This window comes from Macrobrachium rosenbergii, chromosome 52 (genome assembly GCF_040412425.1).
Source record: "Macrobrachium rosenbergii isolate ZJJX-2024 chromosome 52, ASM4041242v1, whole genome shotgun sequence".
Lineage (NCBI taxonomy): Eukaryota > Metazoa > Arthropoda > Malacostraca > Decapoda > Palaemonidae > Macrobrachium > Macrobrachium rosenbergii.
In genome coordinates, this window is record NC_089792.1 from 34,538,454 (window position 1) to 34,552,717 (window position 14,264).

General features: G+C 40.3%; 1 protein-coding gene across 1 annotated transcript in view; it reads right to left on the reverse strand.

Annotated features, from left to right (window-relative positions):
• The window catches only part of Oseg6 (intraflagellar transport protein Oseg6), a 458,610-nt gene that overhangs the window by 185,086 nt on the left and 259,260 nt on the right, over nt 1–14,264 (reverse strand). Inside the window, 1 exon segment of the mRNA XM_067096238.1 lies at nt 7,132–7,281. Within this exon segment, the coding sequence (XP_066952339.1) occupies nt 7,132–7,281 (150 nt within the window).

The window sequence follows — 14,264 nt, forward strand, 5'->3', positions numbered from 1 at the left end:
GCTGGGAAAGAATAGGAAGATGTAGTGGCTTGTAATGAAAAGTCAGCTTCTGTAGGGTTGGAAACCAAGGGCTGTTCGGCCACATTGAGCAATCACTACTCCCCTTCCCTTGAACTCCTTGAGGAGTTGTACTACTTTCATTAATAAATTCGTTGGGGGAAACAGATAAATGTTCCCCAGCAGGTTCCAGTCCAGCGAAAGCGCGTCTCTGGCCACTGCTCGAAGGTCGTGATAGGGGGTGACAGAATTCGGTAATTTGTGATTGTCGCGTGTTGCGAACAGATCTACCTGAAGATATGGGTGATCTTGGAGGATCCCGCAGAATGACAGGCTGTCCAGTTCCCACTCCCCTTCCTGGGCTTTGAATCTGGAGAGGGAGTCCGCTAGGACATTCTGAGCTCCCGTAAGGTGGGATGCCTACAGAGACCATTTCTTCACCTGAGCTAATCTCATGATCCCCAGCACTATATGATTCAGTGGCTTTGACCTTGATCCCCCATGCTTCACGCATTGTACCACCGGCTTGTTGTCTATGAACAACTGAATGTGAGACCCCTTCTTGGGTTTCAGTCCCTTGAGTGACAGGAGCACTGCCATCATTTCTTTGATATTGATATGGCAAGATCTCCCAACCACTTTCTGGACACTCTGTTCTGATCTGAGTGTCCCCATCCATCCTTTGCCACATCCGTTGAATGGTCACTGAGACTGGTTTCAGGACCAGCCGGACAAGATTTCTGATTCTTTTGAGCACTGTCTTGCACCTCCTTTTCATCGGGACCTTGTGGTCTCTGAATGATTTGTTTGCCTTTAAAATGAGAATCTGGTTCAAATCCTTCAAAGTCGTTTTCAAGACTAGATCTACTATTGATGCAAATAGTAGTTTGCCCTGCAGCACTTCTAGGTTCCTTCTGGAAAAACTCTTGGCTTTTCTGAACCTCTTTACCTGATCTACTATTGACCTCCTGGAGGTCTCCTGGTAGGGCTAGCTTTCCGCTTTCTAGACACCATTGTAGGCCTAGCCATCTGAACTTCTTTTCTGGCTTCAGCCGTGACTTTTCCCAGTTGATTAGGAACCCGAAGTCCTGCAAGGTCTGAATCCTCTGGGGGCTACATTGAGGCCGAATGGCATCACTTTGAATCTGTAAGACTGGCGACCCAGACAGAATCCTAGATACTGGCGAAAATGAGGTTGGATTGGAATGTGCCAATATGCGTCTTTCAAGTCGATAGAAGAGGTGTAGCTGTCCTTTGGCAAGGTATGTCTTATCTGATCTATCATCAGCATTTTGAATTAGGGACAGTTTATTGTTTTGTTGAGGACAGAGAGGTCCAGAATGACTCCTTTCCTGAGAGTCCCTCTTTGGAACACTGAAAAGCCTCCCCTGGAACCTGATAAAGTGGCATTTCTCTATTGTGTCCTTTATTAGCATTTTGTTCACAAATAGGATCGACTCTTTTGTGCTGCGCTGATGAAAGTATTTGTTGAAGGGGCCCTTCCAATCCCAGCGCAGACCTTTCAATACCACCAGGTCCTCACACTTTCCTTCCCCTCTTCAGTCTGCCCCAACCTGAAATCTTTGGTTGAATTGACCTCTACCACCACCTCGTCCTCCCTGTTACCTCCTTCCCTCGAAAGGATCCGCCTCTTCCACGACCGCCTCGAGCCTCCTGGAACTGCCTAAATTGGGATTGTTGAGATGGCAGTGCACTGCTGCTCTTCAAGGATGGCTGAGAGTGCGGCATAGGGAATTGTTTATGGGAAGAGGGACCTTGTCCTGGGTCTGGCGCAGGAAGAGCTGGTACTTTAAAAGCCTTCTACCTGCGTTTTACCCACCTTAGGTCTGCTTCCGGGTCATATCCTAGTAACTCCTCAAATCTGATACCTCGGTGGGTCCCTAGGGAAGAGGTCACTACACATAGGGGAGGCGAAGAGGAGCTCCTTTACTGGCATAGACTTCTGGTCAGCGAATTTTAGGGCTTGACGTCTAAGTTTTAATTTGGACGCCGCCCAAGCCTCCAGAAGGTGAATGAAGATTGGGCCCATGTTCCGAATTTGTAACCTTGGGAGCACTGAATCTCTTTGCTGGTCACAGTGGTATGTCTGAGATTCCATTAACGTCAAGGTTGTAATGCAGGACATTAATAGTTTCCTCGCCTCGAACTCCTGAACACACAGGGTGTGGGCAAGGTAAGGAGTGTCCGCAAAAAAGCATGAACGGGCATGGTTTGCTAGAAATTTGCCTTTCTTCACCACCTCTGTGAAGCCTGCTAATGGTTTTGTTATATCATCCATGGGATCTGGCAGAACTGTTCCAAAGTCCTGGAGTTCCTTTAAAGAGAACTTCGTCCCATGGGCGGCTGACTCTACCCAGTTCTTTTCCCAAGATTTGAACAGTTTATTGGTGATAGATGGGAGCTTCTCACCGACTGGTACTTTCAAGGCGGGAAGGTTTCTAGCAAGAACCTGGGTGCCCAGAGTACTACCTCCCAGGTCCTGGTAGATATTAGAAAGGAAGCCCTTCGCCTGATCCTGGGTAAAAATCATGGTTTCCTCCGGTACCATAGCCAGAGTCTTAGGTGTTTGGCATCAAAAGCGAAACTTACTACCTTTGAATTGGACAAAAGGTTTTACAAACTCTAACCTGGCTAGAGGGGTGCATACATCACTATCATAGAAGATGCCATCCACCGCTCTAGCTAGCCGTGATGCCACCACCCAGGGATTATACTGCTCTGGCTCGTCCACCACTCTCAAATCTAGGAAATCATCTATATTAATGGGTGGATCTGACACTTGTGCATGCTCCAGAGTCTGTCCCTGAGCCCCTGTATCCAAAGATTTTGCAAGTTGTAGTTCTATCAACTTGTCCAGCTTAGATTCCATTGCAGACATCCTAGCTTCTTGTACCGCAAACTATCTCTTAGTAGAGGCAGTTGTGCGGACTGAAACATTATCCTCATCGATGTCCATAGGAGCCGATTTACTAGGGATGCTGCCAGGAATCGGTTGACCTATTGGGGGTCGAGGCTCAGCATCAGATAGATCCCCCTCATCATCCAGATTTTCAGATTCTCCCAAATCGATTTCATCCCCTGGTATGAAGGGGGGCACCACAGTGGATGCATTAGAATCCACCACGACATCATCAGGTGAGTTCTCATAACCCCTGACCGACTGAATTCTGGCCATGGGGAAGAGAAAATCTCTTACACCTTTGTCTGGCAAATAGCCAAGAGGACCTTTTGGGCCGATTTCGGAGAATCCTCTTACCCATGCTCTTAAATGTTGTATATCAATATTTGCCACAGAGCCAGAAACAGTGTGATTGCCCATACGAGCCCATGACAGCCACTCAGTACATATGTCACACCCTTCCAGACTCCAGTATGGATGGTCCGTACCCTGTACACTGCAGGGAGCACACCCCCGACAAAACTCAAGCTGAGTCTTGATGGAGTCTATCCATTTCTTACAGGCAGCATTAGCACACTTATTTGGCAAAGCCTATAAAAGAAAATAATACTATGAAACACCCCTAAAATGTTTAAGGAATTATGTTATATAAGCCATTACATCATGAGAAAAAACGAGCATATAGTTTTTATATACTCGAATGAGGTGACAATCATTCTACCATCTCTTTTTATATTCATGAATGAATGAGGTGACATTCATTCTACTATCTCGAATGGCTGGTTTCATGCCCCGTCGACATCCCTGTTCGAGGCTCGTCTCCAATGGGCGCTAGGCACAAGAGAAAAAGGGGGGGTACTCACTGGGGGAGAGCTACAACTGATGGGCAATCTATGATCACGACCAAGGAAGTCGAATAGTATTGGGATAATGTCTGTTCTATGACAGAGCAACAGGTAAATCCATGCCATTCGAGTCGAGGGTATCATACACCAAGAATGTGGGCTACCATGTAGGCTTAGCCTAGACTAGGGGATCTAGGTATATCCAATACAGGACATCGATCGCCCCAGATGAATAACTTTGGCAAGAATCGATACTCACGACTTCACTGGTGCATGGCAACAACCTTACAGCTACTAGAACGACATATCTTTATTTGAGTTCATAACTCATTTCTATACTACAATATTCGACATAAAGGAGCTACTATTTCGAATCAATTCGACATAAAAAAGTTACCATTTCGAATCAATTCGTCATGAGAAGAACTACTATTTCGAAATAATTCGACTTGAGGTATCTGGTAACTCGAATGGGAGCCAGTGTATCATATGCAATTTTCGTTACGAAACAATTCTGAGTCGAAGGCTTCAACAGAGCTTCGATGGAACCTTCTAGAATGTTCCAGAAGCCCGAATCATTTTTTCCCCACCGATAATGGGACATAAATCGGAGGTTTTACACAAAAACCTCTAACAAAATGTCCAAAATATAGTTATGTCAATAAATAACACTAAAAAGAATTACCTTAAATACCGAAAGCGGCTAACATCCGCTTCAGTAAAGCTAAAAGTAGCAAAGGTTAGCCTTAACTTTAGTGCTAGCGTTCGGGCTATCGATAATTTCATAACAAGCAGGTTTATATAAAGTTTCCAAGCATGTTTAACAGTTCAAGCTAGGGTTTTTTGACATGCTGAATCTAAAAATCCTACCCTAACCTATGCTTTTCGCTTTAATTAAGGCACAATCCTAGCCTAAATACGGGTAGCGGTATGATGCTCCCGAGCCATCATTTCGGACACTATAAAATATATGAAAATATTAGTTAAGCAGGACTAAATTTTGTGACTGCAGTAGGGCAGGTACTTATCTTATTCCCCGTTGACTGAGATGAAGACTTCATGCCAAATAAAGTTGAAATCCTTCAAATTACAACGGAAAAGATTTTACCACACACACCAAAAAGCACGGCTAGAAAAACATTGGGTTGGCAATATGCGCATGCGCAGTAGATGCGTAGTCGCGTTTTGACCCGATTCATTCGAACTAGCCACGGAAGCGCAAATGGAAAGGTGTAACCAGTGGAGATGTTTAGCCATGAATTGATTCATGAATGCGGCGGATAGGGGGTCAAAGTGCAGACCCCCCGAGATCTGATATCCTATCACAATAGTGACAAGCTTCCATTAACTGGAATGAATATGTGCCAACCCTGTGCTATAAGTTCTCTGATAAGGGATTTAGCCAGGGCGCTGCCTAAGGCAGACGTAACTGCTTGAAGCCCTCGCAGCTCCCTTTGACTAAAAAATACCATATGATGAACCAGTAAAAATAAGTCTTGGTATGTGTTATCATTAACGTTATTTGTTTGAGTGTTCTTAAAAATCTGGTAATTTTATCCTCTACTTTGAAAATATTGTAAAAATCAGGCATGCCTATTCTTTCGAATTTTGTTTGATCGTTTAAAATGTCCCCCATTTTATTTGAGCATTCATTTTTGTTCAGAATGACAAGACCCTTGCCTTCATTGGGTTTTATTACTACGACGTCTTCCTCTTTCGCCGGGTTCTTTAAAATATTTAAGTCGTACTTGCTGAGAAACGGAGTCCATCTCGTTTTTAGATTGTTAAATAAGCGATGGGCCAGGATGAAATCTGGGACTGCAGAGCACTCAGATCGGTGTCGAAGGGCAAAGTCTTAATACGGCGAAAGAGATTCAATTGGTAAAAGAACTGTTGGTAATTAGATTTGAAATTAGGTACACAAAAATCCAAACGATCAAACAAAAGCTGTAGAACAGGTAGCAGGTTATCTAATCCTGAACAGTCAAATATTCGTCACCATTCAAAATTATATGAAACTTATAATGACAGAAAGGATTTTTCCATCTTAGACCAAGTGCAGAACAACAACGACTTAACCATCTTAGAATCCATAATCATCAAAAAGACTGTACCATTGTAAAACACTCAATCGTCTTCTGTAAAACTGCTTATAGCCTAGCTTGGGTAACTGGTTTCCCTCACTCTGTTTTTATTTATTACTGTTAGTGTTGCTCTTTCTTTCATATAGGTAGGTTGGTTTAAGATTTTAGTGAACTCCTTTTACTTTTATTGGGTTTGTCTTTGAATCAGGTTTTTGTTTTAAATGCTTTTACTTCATAAAGAGCTGTTGCCATAGCATATCATCACAAATTAATCTGAGTTATTAATGTTCACAAATTATATTTTACAGCCTTGAAAATGTGACTTGGGATTCGTTGCGAAAAGTTGGCATTGAAATAAACTGTTAAAGGATGAGGATGCCTTTCCCTATTACTTCCTTCATGGTGTATACTGTACTTTGAGCCCCAGCTCTGGCCCTTATATTTATACATATATAGGCTATACATATATATATACATACATATACATACATACATATATATATATATATATATATAATTTACCTACATAAATACATACATACTTGTATATAACACATACAGGCAGTCCCCGGTTATCGGCGATCCGGTTTTACAGCACTTAACTAGCGACAACGATAACCAGATTTTCAACACCAATTCCAGGTTATCATCGCTGATAACCAGTTATCGGCGCTGATCACCAGTTATCGGCGCCAATAACCAGGAATCAATGCTATTATCGCTGATTTTTGGTTAGCGACAATTTTCGGTTATTGTCACGCTGTCGGGAACGGGAACCCATGATAACCGGGACTGCCTGTATATGTATATATATATATATATATATATATATATATATATATATATATATATATATATATATATATATATATATATATATATATATATATATATATATATATATATCATATATATATATATATATAAAATCGTTGAAAATCGTCAAAAATCATAAGAAAACCTTACTTTTAATGCTCTGGGTGCATTGGAACCCGTTTTGGGGCCAAATTTCTTCCGGATCGGATTTATATACGCGTCATATAACCCCATAACATACTAATTTCTGATATATATATATATATATATATATATATATATATATATATATATATATATATATATATATATATATATATATATATATATATATATATATATATATATATATATATATATATATATATATATATATATATATATATATTATCCTCTGTAATTCTGTAATGTATTACAAGTATCAGTAATATTGTAACATAGAAAATGAAACATGTCCATCTCTCCTTACCGGATTATACACAAAGCCTTCACCCTTTGTATCGACTATTACAAGTCGTCTCCCAGATGGTTCGCCATATATGTTGGTGATTCCAGTAGTGTGGCGGTAGTCACTTATAGTCTGCCAGTCCTCAATGAAAAAGAAGTACAGGCCTCCAGTCTAGAAAAGGAATATTATCTTAATACACATATTAATATGTTAATATTAAAAATGTACCATAACTTATCAGCAAAAATATGATTTTTCTGTAATAATATATTCAATTCTTTAATAAAAACCAATAACTATTGAGTTCTATTTCGTTGACCATGAGATGTTTCCCACGGGAACATCCTCCAAAGGAAGTAGAAGAATGCAAGTCCGACATCTCAGAGTGCACTTGCACGTTCAGGAAAGTTAAATCCCATCTGTCATCCCAGCTCATTATTCATGCCGTAAGCCTTGGACAATTGGAAAGTAGGACTGGGAGGAGGGCAATTAAGTAAAGTTACTATAAATTTTACAGTTATATTTCTTAATAACACCTCCATATCTTGTAGTGCTAATTCTCAATTGAAGTGCAGAGGATTCCGGGTATTAAATTCCCAAACTACAGTACCTGATCCTGTTCTGACTGGTGCAAGAGATAACGGCTCAAAGCCTGTTCTAGTATCCAATGCTTATGCTTCATCATTGTGAAAGTTATTTCCACTATACCACAAGACTTCCTGACTTTTATCTTATGGAATCTGGTAAGAAATTTAGTGCAGTTGCTGGAAATGCCTCAACAGTAGGTTTGGAAATGAGAACTTCTCATAATGAGTTTTTATTGATCACTGTTTATGTGATGTTTAATTGACCATTCTTTCCTTGGGATAATGTGTGAACTCCCATATTCAGCAACTGCAAATTCTTTGGTTGCCATTTTTAAAGGTATCTGCTGAATTGTACTGTTTTACTTTTGGCCAACAAGAGAAATAGACTCATTACTGAACTGAGGAGGTTCAAATCGTCTCCTTCAGAAATTAATATTTGAACCTGTGATAAGATGAAGTTTCATTTATTAAAGGTAAAATGTATCCTTCAGTGTAAATTCGAATACCAGAGGGATTTGATCTCTTTGTTGTGGGTCTTGATGCAACTAAAATTTATGAGCTTACTCAGATAACATGTCTGCTTGGAGTAGGCATTGTAGGGCTGTCAAATACCACATTTCAATTCAAGGTTTTGATTACCAGTGTTTTATTCCCTATAACAAGACTTGAATCACCTAGAATTTGAAAAGGTTTGCCTATATTAGAAAATTTCTAAGAAGATTCCACTATATATTAATTAGCAGTACTGATTCCTGTTTACCTTGGAGTGAGTTTTTTTGGTGGAATCCTAGAAACCAGCCCTGTGAGAGCTAAATAAATTAGCTCAGTGGTATGCTTAACTGCTTAATAATAATAAAAGTGATGGTAAAGTAGCCTCAAGCAAATAGCTGCCACTTGGATAGTACTTTTGGAAGACTTTGGAAAGTTAAGCTTTTTCCTGTACTCCACATGTATCACAAATGGCATATCACTCCACAAATATCTTACAAACATTAGGACACATTCCAAAAGAGACTTCCAAAAGACAGATCTACTATTTTGCTGTGGCAGGTGCTTTGAACTCTATACCAGTAGTTTGTAGGGGTGTACACAGGCTTTGAAGTCTCTTTTGGAGTGTGTCCTAATTTTTGTAAGATATTTGTGAAGTGATATGCCACATTAACCCTTAAACGCCTACTGGACGTATCATACGTCGACTAAAATTGTCTGTTGGGTGCCAAGTGGACGTACCGTACGTCGACTACAAAAAATTTCAACCTTTGGTCAACTTTGACTCAACCGAAATGGTCGAAAAATGCAATTGTAAGCTAAAACTCTTACATTCTAGTAATATTCAATCATTTACCTTCATTTTGCAACAAATTGAAGTCTCTAGCACAATATTTCGATTTATGATGAATTTTTGAAAAAAACTTTTTCCTTATGTCCGCGCCAGAAATTCTTTCGTCACGTTGTCGTAATGTTTGCACCGTTTTATATTAGTCGTTACATAAAGTTTTATATATGGAAATGTGCGCAATTTCATGTAGAATATAACAGAAAATAACTCATGGTTGTAGCTTTTATCAGTTTTGAAATATTTTCATATAAATTACGATAAATAGAAAAAATTCGACCTTCGGTCAACTTTAACTCGACCGAAATGGTCGAAAACTGCAATTGTAAGCTAAAACACTTACAGTCTAGTAATATTCAATCAATTACCTTCATTTTTCAACAAACGGGAAGTCTCTAGCACAATATTTCAATTTATGGTGAATTTTTGAAAAAAACATTTTTTTACATTCGCACGTTACGGATTCATGGATCATATTGTGATAATATTTTCTCTGCGTTGCTTTGATCGTTTTACAATTTGTTATATACCAAAATCATCGCAATTTAGTGTACAATACAAAGAAAAAAAATAATCCATTAGCTTTAACCGTTTTGCTCACAGCGCGATTTGTATAAAATTATATATGAAAATTTTTTTTGCGCTGTCATATATTTCAATATTTATATATGATAATGATATTTTTTTCATTTCTGATGGTTGCATACTAAACTTCAGGCAATGACAAAAAAAGGAGCCAAAAATGAACTCTTAATCTTAAAAACTAAGCGTGCTGTGATTTTTTGAAAAAAAATTTTTTTCCGCTTCGGCGCTAACTCCCAAACGCCGCCGGCATAAGGGAGACGTTTTTGTAAATAGAGGCTCGGCGTTTAAGGGTTAAGAACAATGAAGCTATACTGAAGAGATCTGACAACGAATATGCAAAGAGATATCAAAGTGAAAATCAAGATATACTGTAGTCATTATGTGCGTGACAAGGAAATTAAATGAGGAGGTGGCTCAAGGTTTTAAGGGCCCAGTTCATTATATTCACAGCATGAAATATTGACACCCGAGTCCACTTATAACTCCTCTATGCACTGTGTTCAACTCCTCTGCATTATAGTTGGGACAGAAGGTGAACAAATTTTGGCCAAAAGGACCCAACATCTTGTAGTTTGCTAGGAGTAATTTTTAGGTTGAGACAAGAGAAAATAGTTGGTGACATATCCAAGATACATCATACAGTCAATCTCAGCCCACAGCATGAACATACTCAGATTTGTTTGGAGAGACACGGACAATAATAGACCACCTGATCATTATGTCCTGACCTCGGTAACCTTAGGAGAGAGGCCTGGCAATACCATAAGCATTTTAGCTTTAACAGATACTGTAGAAAAGTTTGGTAGTGGATTCCCAGAAGTACAAGACATGAATGTCCGCATGAAATACCTACAACAATGATTGTGAGGAAAAAGCAATCAACTAGATCCAGAATACAGAGATACTTTCCCTGGGAAGTTTCCCTGTGAAGCATTGGATAATCAGCAAGTATTATGAGAATCAGAATATCAAACATGACAGGATCTGAATGTGAGAAAATCTTAGTTTAAAATGGAACCCTAAAGAAGCCTATATTTTCTTGACAGTAAAGGTCAACTTTTCCCCAAGAGTATAAGGGATCCAGACTAGTCCAAATTTAGAATATCATGAAATTGAAGCTAAATTTCCTGAAATTGTTACCAACAGAATGATACTGATTCAAACTGCTTCTTTCTATGATCCACTGGGGTTTGCTGTACCATTCATACTGATGAGGTCCATGATTACCAAATGTGAGACTGAATGGACAAAAATTATTCACAGAATTATATGGAATAGAAGAATTGGTATTCAGAAGATCCCTAAAACCATCTATTGGAAAGCTCAGCCTAATAATATTCTCTGATGACAGCATACAGGAGTATGGAGCGTGTGCCTATGTAAGGTGGCAAATTGATGAGTGTAAGTTTCTTGCAAGTCTGACTGTGCCAAAAATTAAGATTGACCAGGTTGGATGTTGTCTGTTTCTCGTTTAGAACTCTTATGGAAGCTAAGTTGAAAGTAGCTATAGTAAGGGAGTGCAACTGGGAATTTGCATCAGTATATCATATTATTGATTCATCAACTGTATAATCACAGATTCAAAATGAACTCCATGGGTTTAAAAATTTTGTGGTCATCTGCATAGCGGAGACACAGATCAAAACAGAGCTGAGAAAATGGTGGTGAGTTGACACAGAGCAGAATGTAGCAGACTTAACTTCCGAATCACATAGCCCAGATATGATTGGTAAGGACCCAGCCTGGCAAAATGGACCTGGCTATTTTACTTTACCAACTTCAAATGGCCCATCAGATACTACTGGATAGAATTGTCATCATCATGACTGTTGCTACAGAAAATAAGGAAATGATAAATTTGAGTGTAATAAATGTTGATAGATTTAGTAAGTATTATATACTGCTCAGTGATACTTGTGTTGTAAGGCATGTTGGCGAAGCCCACATGTAAATCTTTCAAAGGCATCTTAACAAATCCCACAGCTGAGGACACGAAGAAACAGAGTTAATCCTTTTGCTGCACAAGACTGACCCCCCTCAGTAACTAAAAACTCTCATCTATGGCATAGGACTTCCCTCCTGTCATAATTCTTTTGGTTCAAGTTAGGCAGCTTGTACTAGATAAAGCATTTCCCTCATCATTGTAAGGACCTTTTGTCTATACTCTAGCAACAAAGTGGCAAAAATTGATTTCCAACTTACAGAATTATTTCAGGATGAAGTGTAGACCTTCAGTAACCATCAGAATGCCATTGTGGGCAGGGGTTTCTCTCGATGATGAAATTGTACAGAAGGTTTTTACTTGGAAATGACAATGATAGCATTGGATTTGAACTATCAGATAGTTCTAATAGTGGCAGTAGTGAATCTGGTGATGTTCATTTCATTGCACTTGTAGGCAAACCAACCCTAGATCATTTTTTGACTTCAGGTTTTATCACATGATCATGAATCAGAGAAAATGACCGAGGAGGTGGTGTGAGTAAATAAAGAAAACATGATACAATTTGTGAGTGGAAGACCATTGAAGTTTCAGTTGGTAAAAATCAGTAGTCTCAAACTTTTATTGGAGATAATAAATTCACATTTTCTATAAAATGTGAAGTCCAAACTTAATTTTTTTTCTTGTGAAACTTTTCCTGATGAATCTTTGGCCAAGAGCAAGCATTCAAGTTTTGTAATGAAAATTTTCAAACTGAATAGCAAAAATGACATTTCTGGGTTCGACCTGTGTCACCCGGTGAAATAACCATTAAGCACTTATTTCTAGGTATAAGTATTGCTAAAAATACCACAGAAAAAAGCTATCAGGAATGCTGGGGTTACTACCCCCAGTTCGATCATCTATTAATCAAAATAGACGTCGGTATACACAAAGGGTGAGTGTGTGTTGACACTGCCACAGGCCTCTGCCCTGTAGAGATTCCCATGTGTTGACACTGCCACAGGCCTCTGCCCTGTAGAGATTCCCAATCTCAAAAACCCAGGAAAGTGAGGGGCCGTCACATACCCAACGCTGACTGCCCAGCCAACCAACACCTCAGCCGCCATATTGGTCTTATTCCATTTTAGCACGTTGGTTCAGATCGTTGTGTCTTTCTCTTGTGCTGCTTTTTGACCCATATTTACGCTACTCATGTCATCCGTTCAGGAATTCTCTGCTTCCAAGTTAAGTTCCATCTTCTTTTGGGGATTTTTGTTATTGAGGCCTCTTATTTGACCTTTAATTCAATAATTACGGGGTTAACTAACTCAGGCGTTCCTCCGCGTTCGCCTCGCCTCGGCCATGTTTGGCCTTTGTTTTCTTATAGCCTTAGCAGTGAGATTCTGCTTGTGTTTTACACGGTTATATATTTTAATTACGTTATTTATTATTTCTGCCCCTTCAGAAAGTTCTTTTTGGACGAATTGTCCTTTCGTTGGCGGGGGATGTTGTTCCCGTATCTTAGCGAAACTAGGCTATTTGGGGAGGCTTCCCCCTCTCGCCTTTATGATCGTAAATATTCCTTTTTCGTGGGCACCTTCCTCTCGCGGCGAAGGGATACATTCTCCAAGATGGTACAGTTTTGCTATTGATTTTCCTGATATGTACGGTGATGGTGATGGATGGATTAAAAATGTTTTTGATTCAGCGTTAGGGTCGGCCATTTTATGTATCACCCGCGTCCAACATGTCGCGAGCTGTTAGGCCCTCTCTTTAGCACGAGTCTTTATATTTTTTGTGTATTCCTGTGCATTTGTTTTATATACAATTATATTTTATATCATTTGGTTAACTTTTCGTAGTACTTCAAGTCAAGTAGTTTATTTGTTGGGTATTCTGGCCTAGCCCTCTCGTCCGCAATCGGAGGGTTAGGCTACTTAGGTTAGGCGCCTTTCATGATACTCATGCTCCCTAGCTCCCCCGACCATGTCGTTTTGAGGCTTGGAGGGAGGTGTTGGTTGGGTGAGGGAGTTCCTCGTTCTCTTGGTCCACCTGACCATACCATCATGTTTTGGAGGGTGTCATTAGGCTTTGGAGACCCCCCCCCCCCTCCCCTGTTTTGGCCTACCTGACCAGACCAGTTGGTTTTTCGAAAGGTAGGTTAGAATAGGGCGGGTCTCCTCATTACTTAGCCTTCTACCCGTCCAGGCTGTCGGCGTTGGAGGGTGGCCAGACCTTGCGTGGAATTTCTCTCTCCCCCCCCTTCCATACCTCTGTTACCTTCTCCCAAGTCAAAAAGTTTTGACGTTGGGGGGTCTGGGGTCGTAGGTTGCACGGTCTTTTTCATGTTGTTAGCCTAGCCTTTCCTTACCCACTCTTTAACATTTGGCGGGTGTCTCTAGTTTCTCCCTGTGTGAGGGACGTCGGTCTCCACGGCCGACACCCCGTGGGGAGTTCCTATAAGTGTCCAGGGGGTTTTTCCCACCTACCTGACCACCGCCTCTTGACCCCTCCATTTGTTCCTTCCTCCCTGTTCCTTAGCATTTGGCGTGTGATCTTGACTTCTCCCCGCGCGAGGGACGTCGGTCTCTTATGTCCGGCACCCCGTGGGGAGTTTCGGCCGGCGTCCAGATAAGTGTTACCCACCTATCTGGCCTCCGCCTTTTGGTTTCCGCCATTTTGCTAGTGTTTTGTTTGTTCGCTTTCCTCAGTGTTAGCTAGA